This window comes from Marmota flaviventris, chromosome 9, assembly GCF_047511675.1.
Source record: "Marmota flaviventris isolate mMarFla1 chromosome 9, mMarFla1.hap1, whole genome shotgun sequence".
NCBI lineage: Eukaryota > Metazoa > Chordata > Mammalia > Rodentia > Sciuridae > Marmota > Marmota flaviventris.
In genome coordinates, this window is record NC_092506.1 from 110,330,334 (window position 1) to 110,346,810 (window position 16,477).

The 16,477-nt window shown below is 37.2% G+C and overlaps 2 protein-coding genes across 3 annotated transcripts; one reads left to right on the forward strand and one right to left on the reverse strand.

Moving 5' to 3' along the window:
• Nucleotides 1–1,906: 1,906 nt before the first annotated feature.
• Hyls1 (HYLS1 centriolar and ciliogenesis associated) lies at nucleotides 1,907–14,082 on the forward strand. 2 transcript variants are annotated; one of them, XM_027945539.2, is made up of 4 exons: nucleotides 1,907–2,028; nucleotides 4,734–4,792; nucleotides 9,978–10,100; nucleotides 12,753–14,082. In XM_027945539.2, exons 3-4 carry the CDS (start codon nucleotides 10,087–10,089, stop codon nucleotides 13,678–13,680), a joined length of 942 nt encoding a protein of 313 aa, XP_027801340.2. In that variant the 5' UTR covers nucleotides 1,907–2,028; nucleotides 4,734–4,792; nucleotides 9,978–10,086; the 3' UTR covers nucleotides 13,681–14,082. The 2 variants fall into 2 exon arrangements, with proteins under 2 accessions (XP_027801340.2, XP_027801341.2); XM_027945540.2 differs by having other exon boundaries at nucleotides 1,924–1,982.
• On the reverse strand, nucleotides 5,013–15,769 carry Pus3 (pseudouridine synthase 3). The gene is made up of 4 exons (XM_027945538.2): nucleotides 15,733–15,769; nucleotides 9,065–9,471; nucleotides 8,385–8,950; nucleotides 5,013–7,658 (listed from the first exon to the last, which is right to left on the reverse strand). The coding sequence occupies exons 2-4, from the start codon at nucleotides 9,437–9,439 to the stop codon at nucleotides 7,160–7,162; spliced, it is 1,440 nt and encodes a 479-aa protein (XP_027801339.2). The 5' UTR covers nucleotides 9,440–9,471; nucleotides 15,733–15,769; the 3' UTR covers nucleotides 5,013–7,159.
• Nucleotides 15,770–16,477: the final 708 nt, after the last annotated feature.

The window sequence follows — 16,477 nt, forward strand, 5'->3', positions numbered from 1 at the left end:
CTTATTTGTATAAGATGGAAAATATTTAATTTAATTTATAGAATTAAAAAAACTTAAAAGACTAACAACAATCACAAAATCACAATGTGTGAATTTGACTGGATCCTAGTTCAAGGAAGCAAATTATAAGAGAGAAAGAAGTGGATAATTAAACAGTGGATACTTGATATTAAGTAAATACACTAAATACTTTAGGTGTGATTATAGTATTACAGTTATGCTTTGTTATACTAAAATAAATTTGGGGTGGCTGATATTTGCTTCAAAACAACAAGTATACACATAATATGGAAGCAATAAATTACGAATTAACATTGCTAGAGCTGGTATGGAGTTCATTGGGCTTCACTATAAAATGCTTGAAACTTTCCTTGATAACTTTTAAAAAAAGACGAGATTTGGTTTCCAAGCACAGGATTTTCTTTCATATACTACATTTTAGATCACCTTGATTAATGCTTCCTGGTCTGAGTCTAGTGAACTTCAGAAAACCGTGGTGATCATATCTAGGTAAATTTAAGTTATGCACCAAAAAAACAGGGTTGGATAGAACACGAGATACACTTAAAATCTGAAATATAACAGGAGTAGATCTTTCAAAGTATTATTAAAAGAGTTTCAAGGTCAAAAATTAATATATATGATAACAAGAAACTAAGAGGGGCAGGTCAGGGTAAGGAGTATGTCCAAAGCAATGGGTAAAAAAATGATTCCATCTACTCCCTGTTTCTAAGACACATTCACTGGAGATTCCCTGCCAAGGAAAAAGCCACTCAGGTATAAAATGACCAAACCTGAGCAAAGAAAAGAATGAGATTTTGCAAAATGGAGTAAGTTCACTCAAATCTCCACAACCTACTTCTCTTTTCTGTTTCGTTCATTCTATTTCCTTCCTCCAAATTCCGGATGTGCTTTAGAAGTTAGTGCAAGGCCGAGACAAAGCCGGGAGACTAAGAGGTAATAGAAAGTGTTTGGATAAAAGGAATAAAACATTATGTTCCCCATCCACTGAATCCTGAATTGCAAAAATTGAACTTGAGAACCTGAATTGCTTGTTTGTATAAGATGGAAAATACAACCATCAGGATTTGAAAGAAAAGTTGTTTAGATTGGCTGCACGACAGTGACTAAAATATTGAACTATAGGGAATTCTTTCTTAACCAGATCTCATCCTCAGCAATCCTCAAAGCACCAGCCTTTTACTTGCTGGTACATATACAAAAGAAAAAAAAATTAAAACGTCTGTCATTTTAAATATATTTTGGGGCAGGGGAGTAAGACCATGTGAAGTGTATAGAAAAAAAAAAGTGTTACGTTCAGCAAGAAAGTCAGTGGTTGGAGCACTGTGGAAGAGTGACAGTAGGAAATGTGGTTGGAGACACAGCAATGGGCTCCCACAGTCTTTATACAGGAGGTGGACATATCAGACCCCGGGGTGGCACATCTGAAACAAAGCAGAATTGCCTGAAGTGGTGCCAAAAGTGCTCTGCAACCCTCTGGCCGTTAAGAGTCGGCAAGGGTGTAAACTGATCCCACCGAGTTGGACAGATTAGGTCAGCCTCTCCCCCAAAAAAACCCAGCTACATCGCCATTAATCGAGAATTGAGAGTCCTCTCCTTTTTCCGGGACCTAACCTTACCGCCAAACTAAATACTTGATAAGGTGAAGCGGAAACGATTGCTGAAAACCAGCCTCAACCTATCGGATCAGGACAGCAGTTAATTCCACTGCCCCAGATCCCGGGCTTCCTCGCGCCTGTGCTAGAGGGCCGAGAGAAAATATGCACCAATCATAAGGCAGATATGGAGTACGAATCGTCCTCAAGGCCAATAAGAGAGCTGGTAGGCGGGGCGGAGGGCGCAGTTTCGCTCCCGGGGTTTAAACCTCCAAAGCCAGATGGTTAACGGCTAGGTGGGTGCGTGGGCGGGTAGTACGCGTGCGCGAGACCGGAGCACTAACCGAAATCTGCGGGGCTCATCAGGTAGGGCAGCCCGAGGCGGGGCAACTTTCGGACGTCGGTGAGGCGGGTGAGCTGGGCCGAGGCTGAGAGCCATAGGGGCTGGGGGATGCTCGCCCGCTACTGCGGGAGCCAGTGCTTCTTTTTCCTCTATTAGACTCCTACGGAATTGCAGATTCCCTCCCCTTTTCCTGGAGCGCCGTCCGATAGCCTGGCGTTCTTAACGAATCCTAATTGTGTGTTTCCTAAGGCGCTGTAAGCCGTACTGTTCAGTGCACAGGGCGACTGCAGGCCCTCCAGGTCACAAAGTGTGCCTGCTGATCGTGCGACGCTGCCCGCCCTTCGGTCGGTCGCCTGTGAGCTAGTGCACGGAGCCCTGGGGGAGGTGGTTCCTTTCTCCTGGGAAGGAACCGAGCTCCTGGAGCCCCTCCCGGCCAGCTGGTTTCGACTGTTGTCTTTGTTGTTCTAAAGAGCAGACAGAAAAAAATAAAAATAATTTAAAAAATAAAGAGCTGACAGATCTTCTTACCGTCGAGTTACACTTTTTGTGGACTTCTGGATCTGACCATATCAGAAAGGTGTTTGCCTAATGAGTTAGGAGGTAGTCTTATCCCAAAATGAAAATAAACCCTTTCTTACTGTAAAATTACATATAATTAATAATGCAAATTTTAAAGAAACTACATATCCTTTTAAATTGGTAAGATTTTTCAATATCCAGCGCTGTAAGAGTGAAAAAATAAGCCCCACCCCACCTCACCCCCTCCATACTCCCTATGTTAGGGGTAATTGATTTTAAGTTTTATCATCTTGATTTAGTATTTACGTTGTACCATAATTTCTAAAACATAGTCCACTTCCAGGAATTTATTCTAAGGAGATACATCAGACAGAAATGTAGATTTGTATATGTACATGTTTTTAGAAATAAATAAGCAATATTAAGTACACATAGATGAGAAAGAAAATAAGTCCACCAGCCACAAATAATCATCAAATAAAAAACACTATTTCATTATATTTACATGATTATCCTTATTGAAATGTCATTGCTTTGGTTACCATGAATACATAGATTATGTCTTATTCAGTCAACGCCTTATTCAGAACATGTTTCTATGCCATTGTAGATGTGCATTACCATTTTTAATGAATGAATAGTACGGCTGTATTGTACCATATATTTAGCCAGTCCCCTAATGATGTTTATGTTTCCAATTTCTTCATGATCATAAAATAGTGTGTTACTGGTCGCTTGTACATATACAGGTTTGCATCTTTATCCAGTGTTAACTTAGAATAAATTGCTGAAAGCAGATTAGGGTTTTTTTAATTTTTTTTTTTTTTTTTTTTTTTTTAGTTGTAGTTGGACACAATACCTTTATTTTATTTATTTTTATGTGGTGTGAGGATCAAACCCAGGGCCTCACATGTGCTAGGCCAGCGCTCTACCGCTAAACTACAACCCCAGCCCAGCAGATTAATTTTGAAGTGATTATTTCTTCACACTCATCAGCACTGAATATTGGGGGGGGTGGGGGGGGGGGGTGGACGACTTACCAGTCTAAAAAGATATCTTAATGTGCATTATTAACGAGGTTAAACATTGTGTTTTAGTCATAATTTTTTTGGCAAATATCTTTTCCCCATTATTTTACTGATATGTGTACTTTTTAATAATTTTAATTATTGATTTTAAACATATTACAAGTACTTTCCTCAGTTTGTTGTCTCTTTGACCTTATTATGGTGGTATTTGCTTTAAGATAGGGTGTTTTAATACTTTCATTCTTTTAAGTTGTCTGCTTACCTCCCCTCTGGTAGAGGAATTTTGTTATAACTCTGCAGTAGACTCCTTATAATGCTTAGAATCTATGGACTCAGCTCCCCTATCTGCATTTAAAATCCTTCCTCTTGTAAAATCCTTTCAATTTTAACTAGCTAAATCTGGGACAGTGAGTCACTTGAGATTTTTGAAAAAAATATATTGTTAGATATTTTGGTCAAAACTATCCTATTTATCTACAAAATATAAGTTGCTCTAGCAAGTTTCCCCTCTAATAGAAAAGATTGCTGTGTCTTAATATTAGAAAAAATTGATGACCTGTGGACTTTTTTAAAGTTAGCATCTCAGTGTTTGCAAACATCTATCTTCACATGTTCGATGACAAATGAATGTGATGTAATTTAAACACAAAGAAAACACACATAATACAGTTACATATGCCATCTTTTAAAAAATCTCCTGGCTTTAGTATCAGAAATCCTCCCAGTCCAGGGTCCCACAAATCACTAAGGATTATCTCATTTAAACTCAAGAACTTTTGATATAATTCTTTCCATTCTAAAAACAGATAAAGTAAATCTAATTCATAGTTTGCTTTCTTCTGACACTCAGTGAGTCCTTTCTATGGATCAGATTTGATTTTGTACAAACACTACCTCCAATAACAAGTAATTTGGCAAAGGTACATTTGGGGGCCTTTCATTTGCTCCATCTGTTATGACTGTCCTGACTTTTTCCTGTGGTCACTATCTAAAATGAGGTTAGTAAATAATTACATTTCCATATTTTATAATATAATCTGGTCAATCTTGAAACGATTTTACTTAAAATCTGATCCTGATTCTCTCTTTGCTTCTATATAATCTCCTAGCATATAACTTTTAGCTAGTGCTTTTTGTCATTACATATCATGGTTTTAGAGTCTTTTTTTTTTTTTTTTTTTTTTTTTTAAGATGAGGAATGATTTAAACTCTCTTTTCCTTTTCTAGGTTTTTGTTGTTGTTGTTAACGTGAATAATAATGCCAATCAAGGTACATTTGAAATAAGGTAAGAAACGGAAAAAAGTAATAGATTTGTTTTTACATGTTTAAGTAAGGGTAGTCTACCATGCTCAGTGATTACACTAAAAACAAGATCTTTACATCAAAATTAAATGGCAAAGGAATAATATTTTAGGAACATTCAGATCATTGTGAAGTGTTGGTTCATCAGATCCCCCAAATTGACAGAGATTCAATATCCAGAAGACATAGATCATACAGTTGGCTATTTTAAATAAATTTATTCTGTATCACTATCTTGCCATTTTAAAATGTAAATACATTCTGGTTCCTTCTCTGCTAGGATGCAAGTCCATCACAATGTACCTCCTCACTTGATAGTTCCACAGGATCATCTCACTTTTCTTAGGCTATTTTATTTCTTAACCCCAGAACTTTTTCAGTAGTCTTATTTCTGTAATACACCTCCTATTGAGCTTCTGTAGCACTAATGAAGTCAGTTCTATGTACATATCAGTATTATTTCTAATGGCCCCATGTGTTTTATATATTAACCAGCAGTTATAATATTTTAAGGGTCACTTAACAACTATGTTTTGAGAACAAAGCCCCACTTCATTTTCTTATCTCAGTATGTAGTAATACCAGCTACTCTTTTGTTCAGATCTGAACCTACAACACTATCCTAAAAGCCTTCCTACTTTTTAACACTACATTCACTCAGAGTCCTACTGCTGCCTTTTTAACCTCAAATTTATCTTCTTTCCATCCCTTATTACTCCTAATACAGATCTATTCTGTCATCTGTTGCCTCAATTATTCCAGTAGCCTCACTGGTCTCTCTAGCCTCAGTCTTGCCTTTTTTCAATTCACAGTATACCTAGAGCAGTGCTTTTGCTACATAGATCTGTCTAGCTTTATTTTTTTTCCCCCAATCTAAGATTCTTAAGGAAGGCCTACAAAGGTCTACATATATGACCGATGCCTGCCTTTCTAAACCATGTTTTTGCCATACTGAGGTACAGTTTCCTGAATATATATGCTATAATCTCTAACCTTTATACAGATTGCATCTTCTGAGTTAAGACATAAAGCTCTGGTTCTTTATCCTAACTTTAACTGATTCCCACATGTTCTGCAAAATTTAGCTTGAATGTCTTCTCTTTAAATTTATTTTTTATTGGTACATAAGATTTATACATAATAGTGAGATTCATTATGCCATATTAGTACATGCACATTACATAATGTAACCAATCTCATTACCTTTCCTTTCCCTCCCCCCACTCCCCCTGGAGGGATTTGGGAAGTACTGGGGAATTAAATCTACCAAATTATGCTATGTTTATGTAAGAATATACCACAATGAATCCCATTTATATATATAATGCACTAATTAAAATAATAAAGACTAATAGATAGAGCAAGTGTTTTTTACATTTAAGACTTGTTGAAAAGAATATAGAACAGACCATTTGTGTCTCATAGAGCCTAAAGTAGTATTTACTCTGCCATCCTCCCCAAAAAAAGTTTGGCAACTTCTACACTAGATTTATATGCCTCATAGAAAAAGGTCTTGTGCCATATTTAAGTAAGTAAATTTCTAAAAATAATCACTAGCACTAAACCAATTTATCTAATTCTTAACTGACTAAATTTAATATTTTTTAATGTCTTAAAAAATAAAGCTGTTGGGCTGGGATTGTGGCTCAGCAGTAGAGCGCTTGCCTAGCACGTGCAAGGCCCTAGGTTCACTCCTCAGCACCACATAAAAAAAATAAAGATATTGTGTCCAACTACAACTAAAAAAGAAATAAAAATTTTAAAAATATAAAATAAAGCTATGAAAATTCAGATTAGTAAAAATTTCATTTATCTTGAAAAAGAGCAGCAAAATGAACTAAACACAGGATCAGGTTTTAATGAATTTGTACACAAGGCACAGGCTTGCAGGTGTACATAAATTACAGTTCTTTCCTCTACCCCTTCTAGTACTGAGAATTGAACTCTGGGATGCTTTACCACTGAACTATATCCCCAATCCTTTATAATTTTTAAAATTTTTTCATACAAGTTTTTGCCAAATTGCCAAAGCTGGCCTCAAACTTGCAGTCCTTCTGCCTCAGCCTCCTCCTGGGTGTACAAGTATGTGCCACCATGCCAAGCTACAAATGAGTTTTGCTTCTTTCATCTCTTAATCCTTTTGGACAGGGATAATAGCCTCTGAACTTTTTCCTGTTTAAGCCAGAACTTCCTTAAGAACTTCCTTTCTTTTTTTCGCCCCCTACCCCTAAAAAAGCTGGTAATCAGAACTACTAAGACTTCTTGAATTTTTTTTTTTCCTTTAAATTTCATTTCTACTGCCTACCACTAGCTGGTTGTCGCTTCCTAGGTCCTGGCAAGTTATCTATGATTAAATGATGCTTTTAATTTCTGCATCTACACAGACCCTCTTGGTTGGTTTCTCCAAAACAGTAGTCTCTTCCTCAACTGTGTCATTACAGTCCCTTTTGGCTTTTGTTTCTTTATGGAATAAATGTGGGTGTTCAATGCGTCCTCTGCGTACAAAATGCTGGATCCGGGATTCCAAACCTTGGCATTTAGGACGGTCCATGAGGGGTCTATATGTGCGCATTTTCACTCCTTCTACAAAGGCACTGGTCTGCTTTATGATAGAGGGCTTAATGTTTCTCCACTCTATTGCTCCATCCATCTTTGGTCCCGTCCCATAGGGTAATACAACAGAGTCCAGTCCTTGTAGCATACTATATAATATCTGAGTTTTCACAGCATGATTAGCCCATAGTTGTTGCAGGTGAGTAACATTGTACTCCTGAACCTCCTGATCATAGATCCACGTGATATTTTCAAACTTACAGTCGTATAAGACTAGAGGAAATTCTACAGCCATACTAGAGAAAAAGAGAAGAAACAGTGTGAGAATCCATAGCAGCCACTTTTTAAAAATGGTTCTTTTTTTAAAAACTGAGGTTTGCTTTAGCTAAAAAGTAAGGGAAGACTACAGGTATCAATATTGAGGATCTAGTAGCTAAGAAAATACAATATTATCTTATCCTGAAAATTTAATTATAATTTTAAAAAGAAAAAAAAAAAAGCAACAAACCATGGATCAATTTGGTCTATATTTGGTAAATGTCAGTAATGAGGTGAGTTGACACGGCAGTAAAATCCAAAACAGCTCACAATACTATCCAAATTTGTTAGTTTGGTTTTCTATAGCCTGGGAATGAATTACTAGTATCTGACCTCAACCTGTTCTCAAAAGTACAGTATCATGACTATTTAGTAATACAAAATAATCCAGATATAATGTAAACAGTTTGAATATTCGTGCTTTAATTTCTCCAGAAACTAATAGTAGTGCCTATTAACAAATTCAAAAGCAAAAAAGATGTGGGAATGAATGAATATTCAGGAGTTAAGGGGCCTGGTCCAAATACCTATTTCCTTACTAATAGAATAAAACAATGAGAAAATTAGAATATATTCCCACATGTTCACAACATTCTACAGATTAGATTAAGAGCTTCCTGAAATCAAAATCAGTAACTTGGTTATTTAGACAATCTTGGAGCGGGGGCGGGGGTGGCGCGCTAATTTGGTTTGGTTTAACTTACCTATATTGAGGTTTCTGGGGATTTCTCTCTATGTTCAGCAATTCATCAATAATCTCTGGCTTCTCCAATCCTTGGCCAATCAGAAAAAGGATAGCCATCATACAGCGGACTTGATGATAAAGGAATGCCTGGCCAATCACTTCAAATTGACATAACTGGAAAGGTTCTTGCCATCTCTCCTCACCCATGCTTTGGCTCACTAGCTGTACTTGAGCAGACAGAATCGTCCTCTGAAAATTAATAACTCCATTGGCTACATCCATTTTACACAAATTCCTGAAATCATGGGTGCCAACATATTTCTGAGCTGCGAAATTCATTGTTAAAATATCTAAATCAGCACGAGGGAAAAAATAGCGGTAAGTCCGCTCAAGACAGCTAAACCTGGCACTGAAACTAGGTTCCACAGGGGCCCAGGCCAGTACACGGATGTCTGGAGGAAGCACCCGATTGAGAATGTGGGTGTAACGGATCTCTTTCGCAGCATCATTGGCTTCATCTTTTAAATTAAGGTCCTCTGAATCACTGCCCCTTAGAAACCGAGAACGTAGGTCAAGAGAAATCACCTATGGAATTAAAAAAATATACTGTGTTTTAGAGATACAGATAATCTCAATACTCCATGTATACCTAGATACCTTGGTATTAGTTGCTTTGAGAAATAGTATACTGGCCCTTACCTGTCCAAAGGCACTAACTCCTTTGTCTGTTCGCCCACACCGGTGATAGTTGGAAGTCTGTCTGCTTTCTACTAGTCGAGTCTTGGTTAAAGCCTCAAATAATTTCTCTTCAATGGTATTGTTTGTGTTTTCCTGACTAGCAAAGCCCTGGTATCCCCAGCCCAAATAAGCTATTCTTAGGGCCACATGTCTTTTGCCATGAGCACTGAAGTCAAATGCACGCTTAGCTTTTCCAGATCCTGAAGAATCTTCTTTAATAGTTGAGTCTTTAATGTTGTCCTGTTCTTTCTTAAGTCTTTGCACCTCCTGCTCCAATTCTTGTACTCTTTGTAGGAGTTTCTCAACCTGGTTTCTATCTGTGTCATTTTCAGCCATGATATGACGACCCCAGGAATAAACAAATAGTACTGAAAAGAGAGCAAAGGGATAAAACAATGTCAGCACTAGTTCCTTTGGTGATGTCAATCCTTATGGTGGAACAGCAACTAAGATTTAATTTGATGCCCAAAGAGTATATAGGCTTTGCTTGCCCAGAGATATAAGCACTGGTTTAATTACTATGGGCTGATTATTCATGGATATTATTCTTTTATATCGTATCTGGCCACCTGACAGGGGAAAAGAGAATATATTCACCTATTATTAAGGGGGTTTTTTTAATTATTTAAAATTTGGGGGGAAATATTGATTTCACTTCTTTTTTCTTCATTAACAGATGACTGAAGACTCATTACTGATATGTTTTTCTCTATGACATTTTCTGTTGATTTCCCATTATTATCCAACTTTTCTGATAATATGATTTCTTTACTTGGGCTATTTACAACTACTTCTGAGTTTCTAATGGTTTCTAGTACTCAAGATAAAATAAGTGATTTGTATGTTTTATCAGCTATAATATTCTATTTTAAAGGTGGCACAAAATAAGCTAGCCTAATTGAAGAAATATTATCAGTTATTACATTTCACATTGGAAGGACAACCTGAAGACAAGATTCTATTGCTTTCATTAAGCATTCCTCATGGCAGAAAAAAGGTAATTAACCATTACTGACCTTTTATTAAGCCAAATTTAATGTATATTCTGATAACAGATTGCTATATCTCTGACACAGTTACAAGAGTCAGTCTGATGTAATTTAGATGTCAGTGCTGAAATTTCTATATATTTCAGTAATCTGAGGGCAAATATACTGCATTCTTAATCCATTTTGTTCTATCATACCATATTGGAACACCTATAAAACCAAAATATATAATATATAACTTAATTATATAATTACAATAGCTATAATATTAATATACATAAGCTGCGGATTATTACTTCCTATCTAATCTAATGTATTTGTGTAAATTTTGTTGAAATAGTCAGACTTGAAAATTTTTAATTTAATGGGTTAAGATTGGGACAGTCCTATACAATCTGATTGATGGTTGGTTATTCTAAAAGTTGACTGGTAATTAAGCTAGGTTCTGCCCTTTGATGAGTAGATTAAATGTAAAAAGCGAAACAAATAGAAGTAACAACATAGAATAATTTTTTCTTATAATACTGGAGGAAGAAAAGGCATTTTTAGGTAAAATGCTATAAAAACCAAGAAACTAGAAAATCAAAATATGTGACTACATAAAAATAAAAATTATTGCCAGCAAGGCAATCAATTAATAAAAAAAAAAATGGATGTGATGGGGGGGCTGAGGTTGTGGCTCAGTGGTAGAGCGTATGCCTAGTACATGCAAGGCGCTGGGTTCAATCCTCTGCACCACATATAAATAAATAAAGAAAAGGTATTGTGTCCAACTACAAAAAAAAAAAAAAAAAGGAATGATGGTAAAGGTCTAACTTCTTTAGTATATATAAGTACTTCATTAATAATGTAGTCACTTTTAACAAAAAGACAATAAGAAAAAAAATCCAAGAGGTAAATGGACAAAGACCAACCATTTCATATAAAAAGAAGCTCAGGTTTACTCACATTAAATAAATTCAAAATATATGAGAAGTTCTCACAGAACTGACTGTAAGGATGAGAAAGTTTGCTAGTCCACTTTGGAGAGAGGTTGGAGAACAAAGATCTAATATATTATTGATACAGCTTCTTTAAAAGATGAGCTAAATATTTTGACAACAGCTATCAAAATTGGACACATTATCTTTTGACCCACCTCTTCCATGTCTAGAAATTTAACCTACACAGTATTTTAAAAGTTGCAAGATATTCATTGTAACAATAGTTTTTTCTCACATTTATTGTTGGTGCATTGTAGTTGTGCATAATGATGGGATTTGTTGTTACACATTCATATTTGCACGCAATGTAAACAATATAATTTGGCCAGCATCACTCCCCAGAACCTCCTGTAACATTAAACAAGTTACCATGAACCTAAATAAATCATGTCAATAAGGGTCCAACTAAATTATGGAACGTCCATACATTAGAATTCAATGCAACTTTAAACAAAATGAAGTAAAACTACGTGTGCTGTTAATAGCTGGATCACTGCTATTACCTTTAAGCTTCAGAAGTTTTCAACTGTGTTGCTATATAGCATTAAAAAAGTACATGTGAATATGTATTTCTAGAGAAATTAAAACTGAAGCTGGGCATAGTGGTGAGGCGCCTGTAGTCTCAGGACTCAGGAGGCTGAGGCAGGAGGATCACAAGTTGAACACCAGCCTCAGCAATTTAGTGAGGGCCTAAGTAACTTAGTGAGACCTTGTCTCTAAATAAAATACGAAGAAGGACTGGAGATGTGGCTCAATGGTTAAGTGCCCCTGAGTTCAATCCCTAGTACTAAAAGAAAAAAATTAAAAACCGTCTTTGAGAGTGAAACCTGGTCAGGAAGGGAAAATTATTTAAAATTATCATAAACCATTTTTCAATTTTGAAAAAAAAATAGTGGGACACAAAAACTAGTGGGCAATAGATAACCTACCTTGGATCTTGGCCATTTGATTTAAATACTAAAAGTTTTATCTGTGGCATGGTACTAGAATGAACAGATTTACCTTGGCTACTGAAGATGCTTTAAAATTACTGAAGCACAGGGAGTATTATGCCTACATACATATATGTGTGTAAGTGTAATAGCACAATACTGCTTTTGATGGTTTTTAGATTCGGTCACTTTTAGGGCTCAAAGCAAGGACTCAGTCTGAAGCCAGACTGCTGGAGTTAGAATTCCAGCTCTGCTACTTATTAGCTGTGTAACTTTAGGCAAGTTACTGAATTTCTCTACCTCATGTTACTCATTTACATAAAAGAACTAATCCTGTGATTGTGAGGATTACATGAATTAACAAATGTTAAATGCCAGGAACACAGTATATCCACTAGACATGTTACATGATATGCACTAAACAGTGTGCCCCAAATATAGTCTCAAGCTTTTTCTTATGTCAGAACTCACTTATCTTGTCGTAAGTGCTACTAAGTATGGCAAGGGAGTAGAAAGCCAGGAGTGAATTAGTAGAAATGAAAGCAGAAAATAGATTCTTTAGAGTTGAGTTAATGCCCCTCTAAACTATTCTGACAGTTTAATTCTCTACTTATTATAATTATATTTATAGTTACCTTAGCCATTCTTTTTCCATTTGACTCTATAAAATTGAGATAAGGAAGTATGAGTAGCTTGTGAGCTAGGAATTTATCAGAAGACTGACCAATGTTATTATCTCTTGCAGACAGTCCTACAGTGTAGGGGAAGCAATGGAGGAACTTGTAGGACCACATGGACAAAAATGGGCAAATATGGATCCAGAAGAACGAATGTTAGCAGCTGCTACCGCATTTACCCATATCTGTGCAGGGCAGGGGGAGGGAGATGTCAGGAGAGAAGTCCAATGTAGCCAGTACGATCCCTACAGTAAAGCTTCAGTAACCCCAGGGAAGCGACCTGCTTTTCCTGTACAACTGCATTACTCACAGATAGAAAGTCATGCCACATCAGAAACGGTCTCAGAGGCTTCCCAAAGACTCCGAAAGCCAGTAATGAAGAGAAAGGTGCTTCGTAGAAAGCCAGGAGGAGAAGTATTAGTGACAGATGAGTCAATTATCAGTGAATCAGAATCTGGTGGAGAAACTGATCTGGATCTCTGGGACTTAAGACAAAGGTTGATGAATCTGCAGTTCCAGGAAGACAGGGAATCCTCAGTTGATACTTCACAAAATGTTAATCTACCACATGAGTACCAAGGAATTTCACAAGATCAGCTCATTTGTTATCTTCAAAGAGAAGAAATGGGCCCTCCAGCTTATGAACAAGATCTGATTGTTGCCAGCAGACCCAAGTCCTTTATTCTCCCAAGGCTGGACCAGTTAAACCGAAACCGGGGTAAGATAGACCGGGTAGCCCGATATTTTGAGTACAAAAGAGACTGGGACTTAATGCGGTTACCTGGTGAAGATCATAGGAAGGAGTTACGCTGGGGTGTCCGAGAACACATGCTTTCCCAAGCAGAACCCCAATCCAAGCCTCAGCATGTATATGTTCCAAACAATTACCTAGTACCAACTGAGAAGAAAAGATCTGCCCTTCGTTGGGGTGTTCGCTGTGACCTTGCAAATGGTGTCATGCCCAGGAAGCTTCCCTTCCCTCTTTCTCCTTCTTAAAGTCTTTTTTCTTGTTTCTCCTTTCACAGGATTGTTTAGGATAACCTGCTTCTTTGTATCTCCTTTTAAATAGAAACGACTTGAAAAGCCCACAGAACACTGTATAGAATAAAAACTTCACCCATCATTGGTAGAAAAACCAGGTGGGGAGGTATAGCTTTATATCACATAGGTATTAAACATCACTTAACTTTCAATTTACCACTCAAGGGCAGCAATTGCATGAGAATATCAATGCTAGAGAAAGAAAACCTACCTTTTCTTTGTATTTTGTCAATTTAGTAAGCACCAATTTCTGTTCAATAACCTTTTTACCTTGAGGCAGTGTGGATTGCTGTGTTCTAATGTGTTTTTAAAGTTGGTGGGCATTAAGCTTATCTATTAAAGAATTTTGGAAATTCATGAGCTTGAACCTTATGAAGTATTCCCAAGTAAGACCCTAGACCTTACTCACCATCTAAATAAAAGCCAAAAAAATAAAAGAAACTTGCCTTTATAGTCCTAAAGGACGGGAGACGGGTAATGGCATAGATAACCCCATTATTAAATTCTAGTAAATACAGGTACTTTTAAATAGATGCCCTAAAACAGTTATTATGACACAGTATCCTAACCCAAGTTTTCAGGAATTATTTCAATTAGATATTGTTCTGGAATACCATGCTTTTTATAATTTTTATAAAAATTTTATAATTTTTTAATTTTCTTTGGAATTATGCCTGTCATTTGAAGACTATTTCTACTCTCAGTAGAACTTCAAAGTACACCTGGAATCAGATTTAAATATCAAAGTGAATCTGGACTGTTTTGAGTTCAGATCAAATAAAAATTGTGTTCATCTTATATTGGAACTTAGTTCTTATTTCTTATTCAATGAAGAATATCTAAAATGTGGAAGTTGTCAGTTTTAGCACTTGAGGCCTGAAGGGTGACAGCAGAAAGGAAGAAAATGTATAATAATAGTAAAATGACCCTGACCACTACTATCTGCTAAAACGCATTCTGCATATTTCAGACTACATGATACATTTGCCCAGTTCCATTATTAGACACTTCGTGACTCAGATACAGGTAGAATATATCTATGACATTAGAATGTCACAGAAGGTAATGGAAAAAATGCAAACAAGTAAAGCAAACCTACAGCAGCATCTTAGTCATACACAAGCAAAGCACTGCAGGGGGTGAGTGGGGGAACAACTAAAACAACTCTGGGTAATGGGATTAAAGGTAACTCAGTTTTTCAAAACTAAAAATTATAGGGTGATGTTTTAGAGAAAGTAATTTACCTTTATCAAAAAGTTTCCAAAGTAACTAGACAGGCAAGTGGTCATTAAGCAGATTTATGATAAAAAAAGTTATTGAGCCCCAGACTCAATTTTTGACTAAGTCTAGAGCTTTTTTCCAGTACACCACACCCTTCTGAGAGTGAAATATAGTAGTTCCCAGGCAGATGTAACAAGTGGGAGGGGCGCGTAAATTACCATAAAGGAGATTCTTGGGTGCGCTTGTCATGAATAGCCACCATCAGGCGTTCAATACCTTTTAGAAATTCATAAAGGGATCTTAATCTTGAAAACAAGAACAAGTGGAATGGCAGAAACACCATTCCTCGTGATAAAACAATGGGAGTTCGAAGAAAAGCCCAAAGGATTAGGGGACATGGAGGACGATCACTTAATACTTAAAAGCAAGTGTGGTGTATAAAGCAAACCCCCAAATAACGTGAAAATTTCCACGACTCCCTCCCATCCCAGACTACTGGGCTTCCAACTTCTGTTTACTTTTTGAGCAAACAATTCCACTAGTGCAAAAAAGAGTCCACGGTCCCTCTAAACTCAAGCCCCTACGGATGGGACTTTCTGCCAGGAACTCCATAAATACAAGATTTACAAAAAAAAGACCCTAAACCTAGTCCCACTTCTATACACCAACGCCTTCCAGAAGAGTATGGGAAAATGCAAAAATGAGAAAACACCCTACAGCTGTGCGTCCCCTTGCTCCTACCCGGTTAGAACCCAGAAAGCAACCCACCACACAGCCCACGCTCACCTTCCGGCCGTCGGCCCCGCGCCCTCAGCGAGACCGGAAGCTGTCACTTTTCACCGCCTACGTGCGCTGAGGCCTTATGGGAGGTGCCGCCGCGGGTGTGGGAAATGTAGTTCTAGGGCCCGGGTGCGGCTCAAACCCAAAATCACCTCCGGGGAAGATTTTTAAAGCAACCACCGTTTTTCCACCCCGACAAGACATCATACGGAGCCTATTGTATACAAGAATAAAAGGAGGAATTCTAGCGCTGCGCTAAAACAGTAAATAAGAGGTGAATTTCAAATGTCTGCTCTCCTTATACGAAAATTGAGACTGCAAATTTTGGCCCGATTTTGTATCTTTTTAACTAGCAGATAGTTATCCGTGAGAAAGTAAAGTATTTACTATTGCAATCGAAGTGTAAAGGCTAAAAAGGAATATTATAAACCTCAAAACAAACGTCTGAAAAGCCCTGACACTGACGGAACAGAGCTTGGGGGTGCTACTTCAGCACCACGGAGAGATCATGAAGACAGTTTTGTTTGTGGGTTTTTGTGAATTTACCCCCAATTCCAGAGATGCCGACCTAATGCTCGAAATTCCACAGGAAACTGGGGAGCACGGGGTGGAGGAGACCTGGTTCTTTTGTCCAAATTTAGCAGTCGCTAGTTCAAGGATTTATTCTGGATTATGCAAATACCTGTGGCCAATTAAGGTTGTACCTAACTAAAGGAAAGACGTTTTCTCGGGGTTGCTTTAACAAAGGACA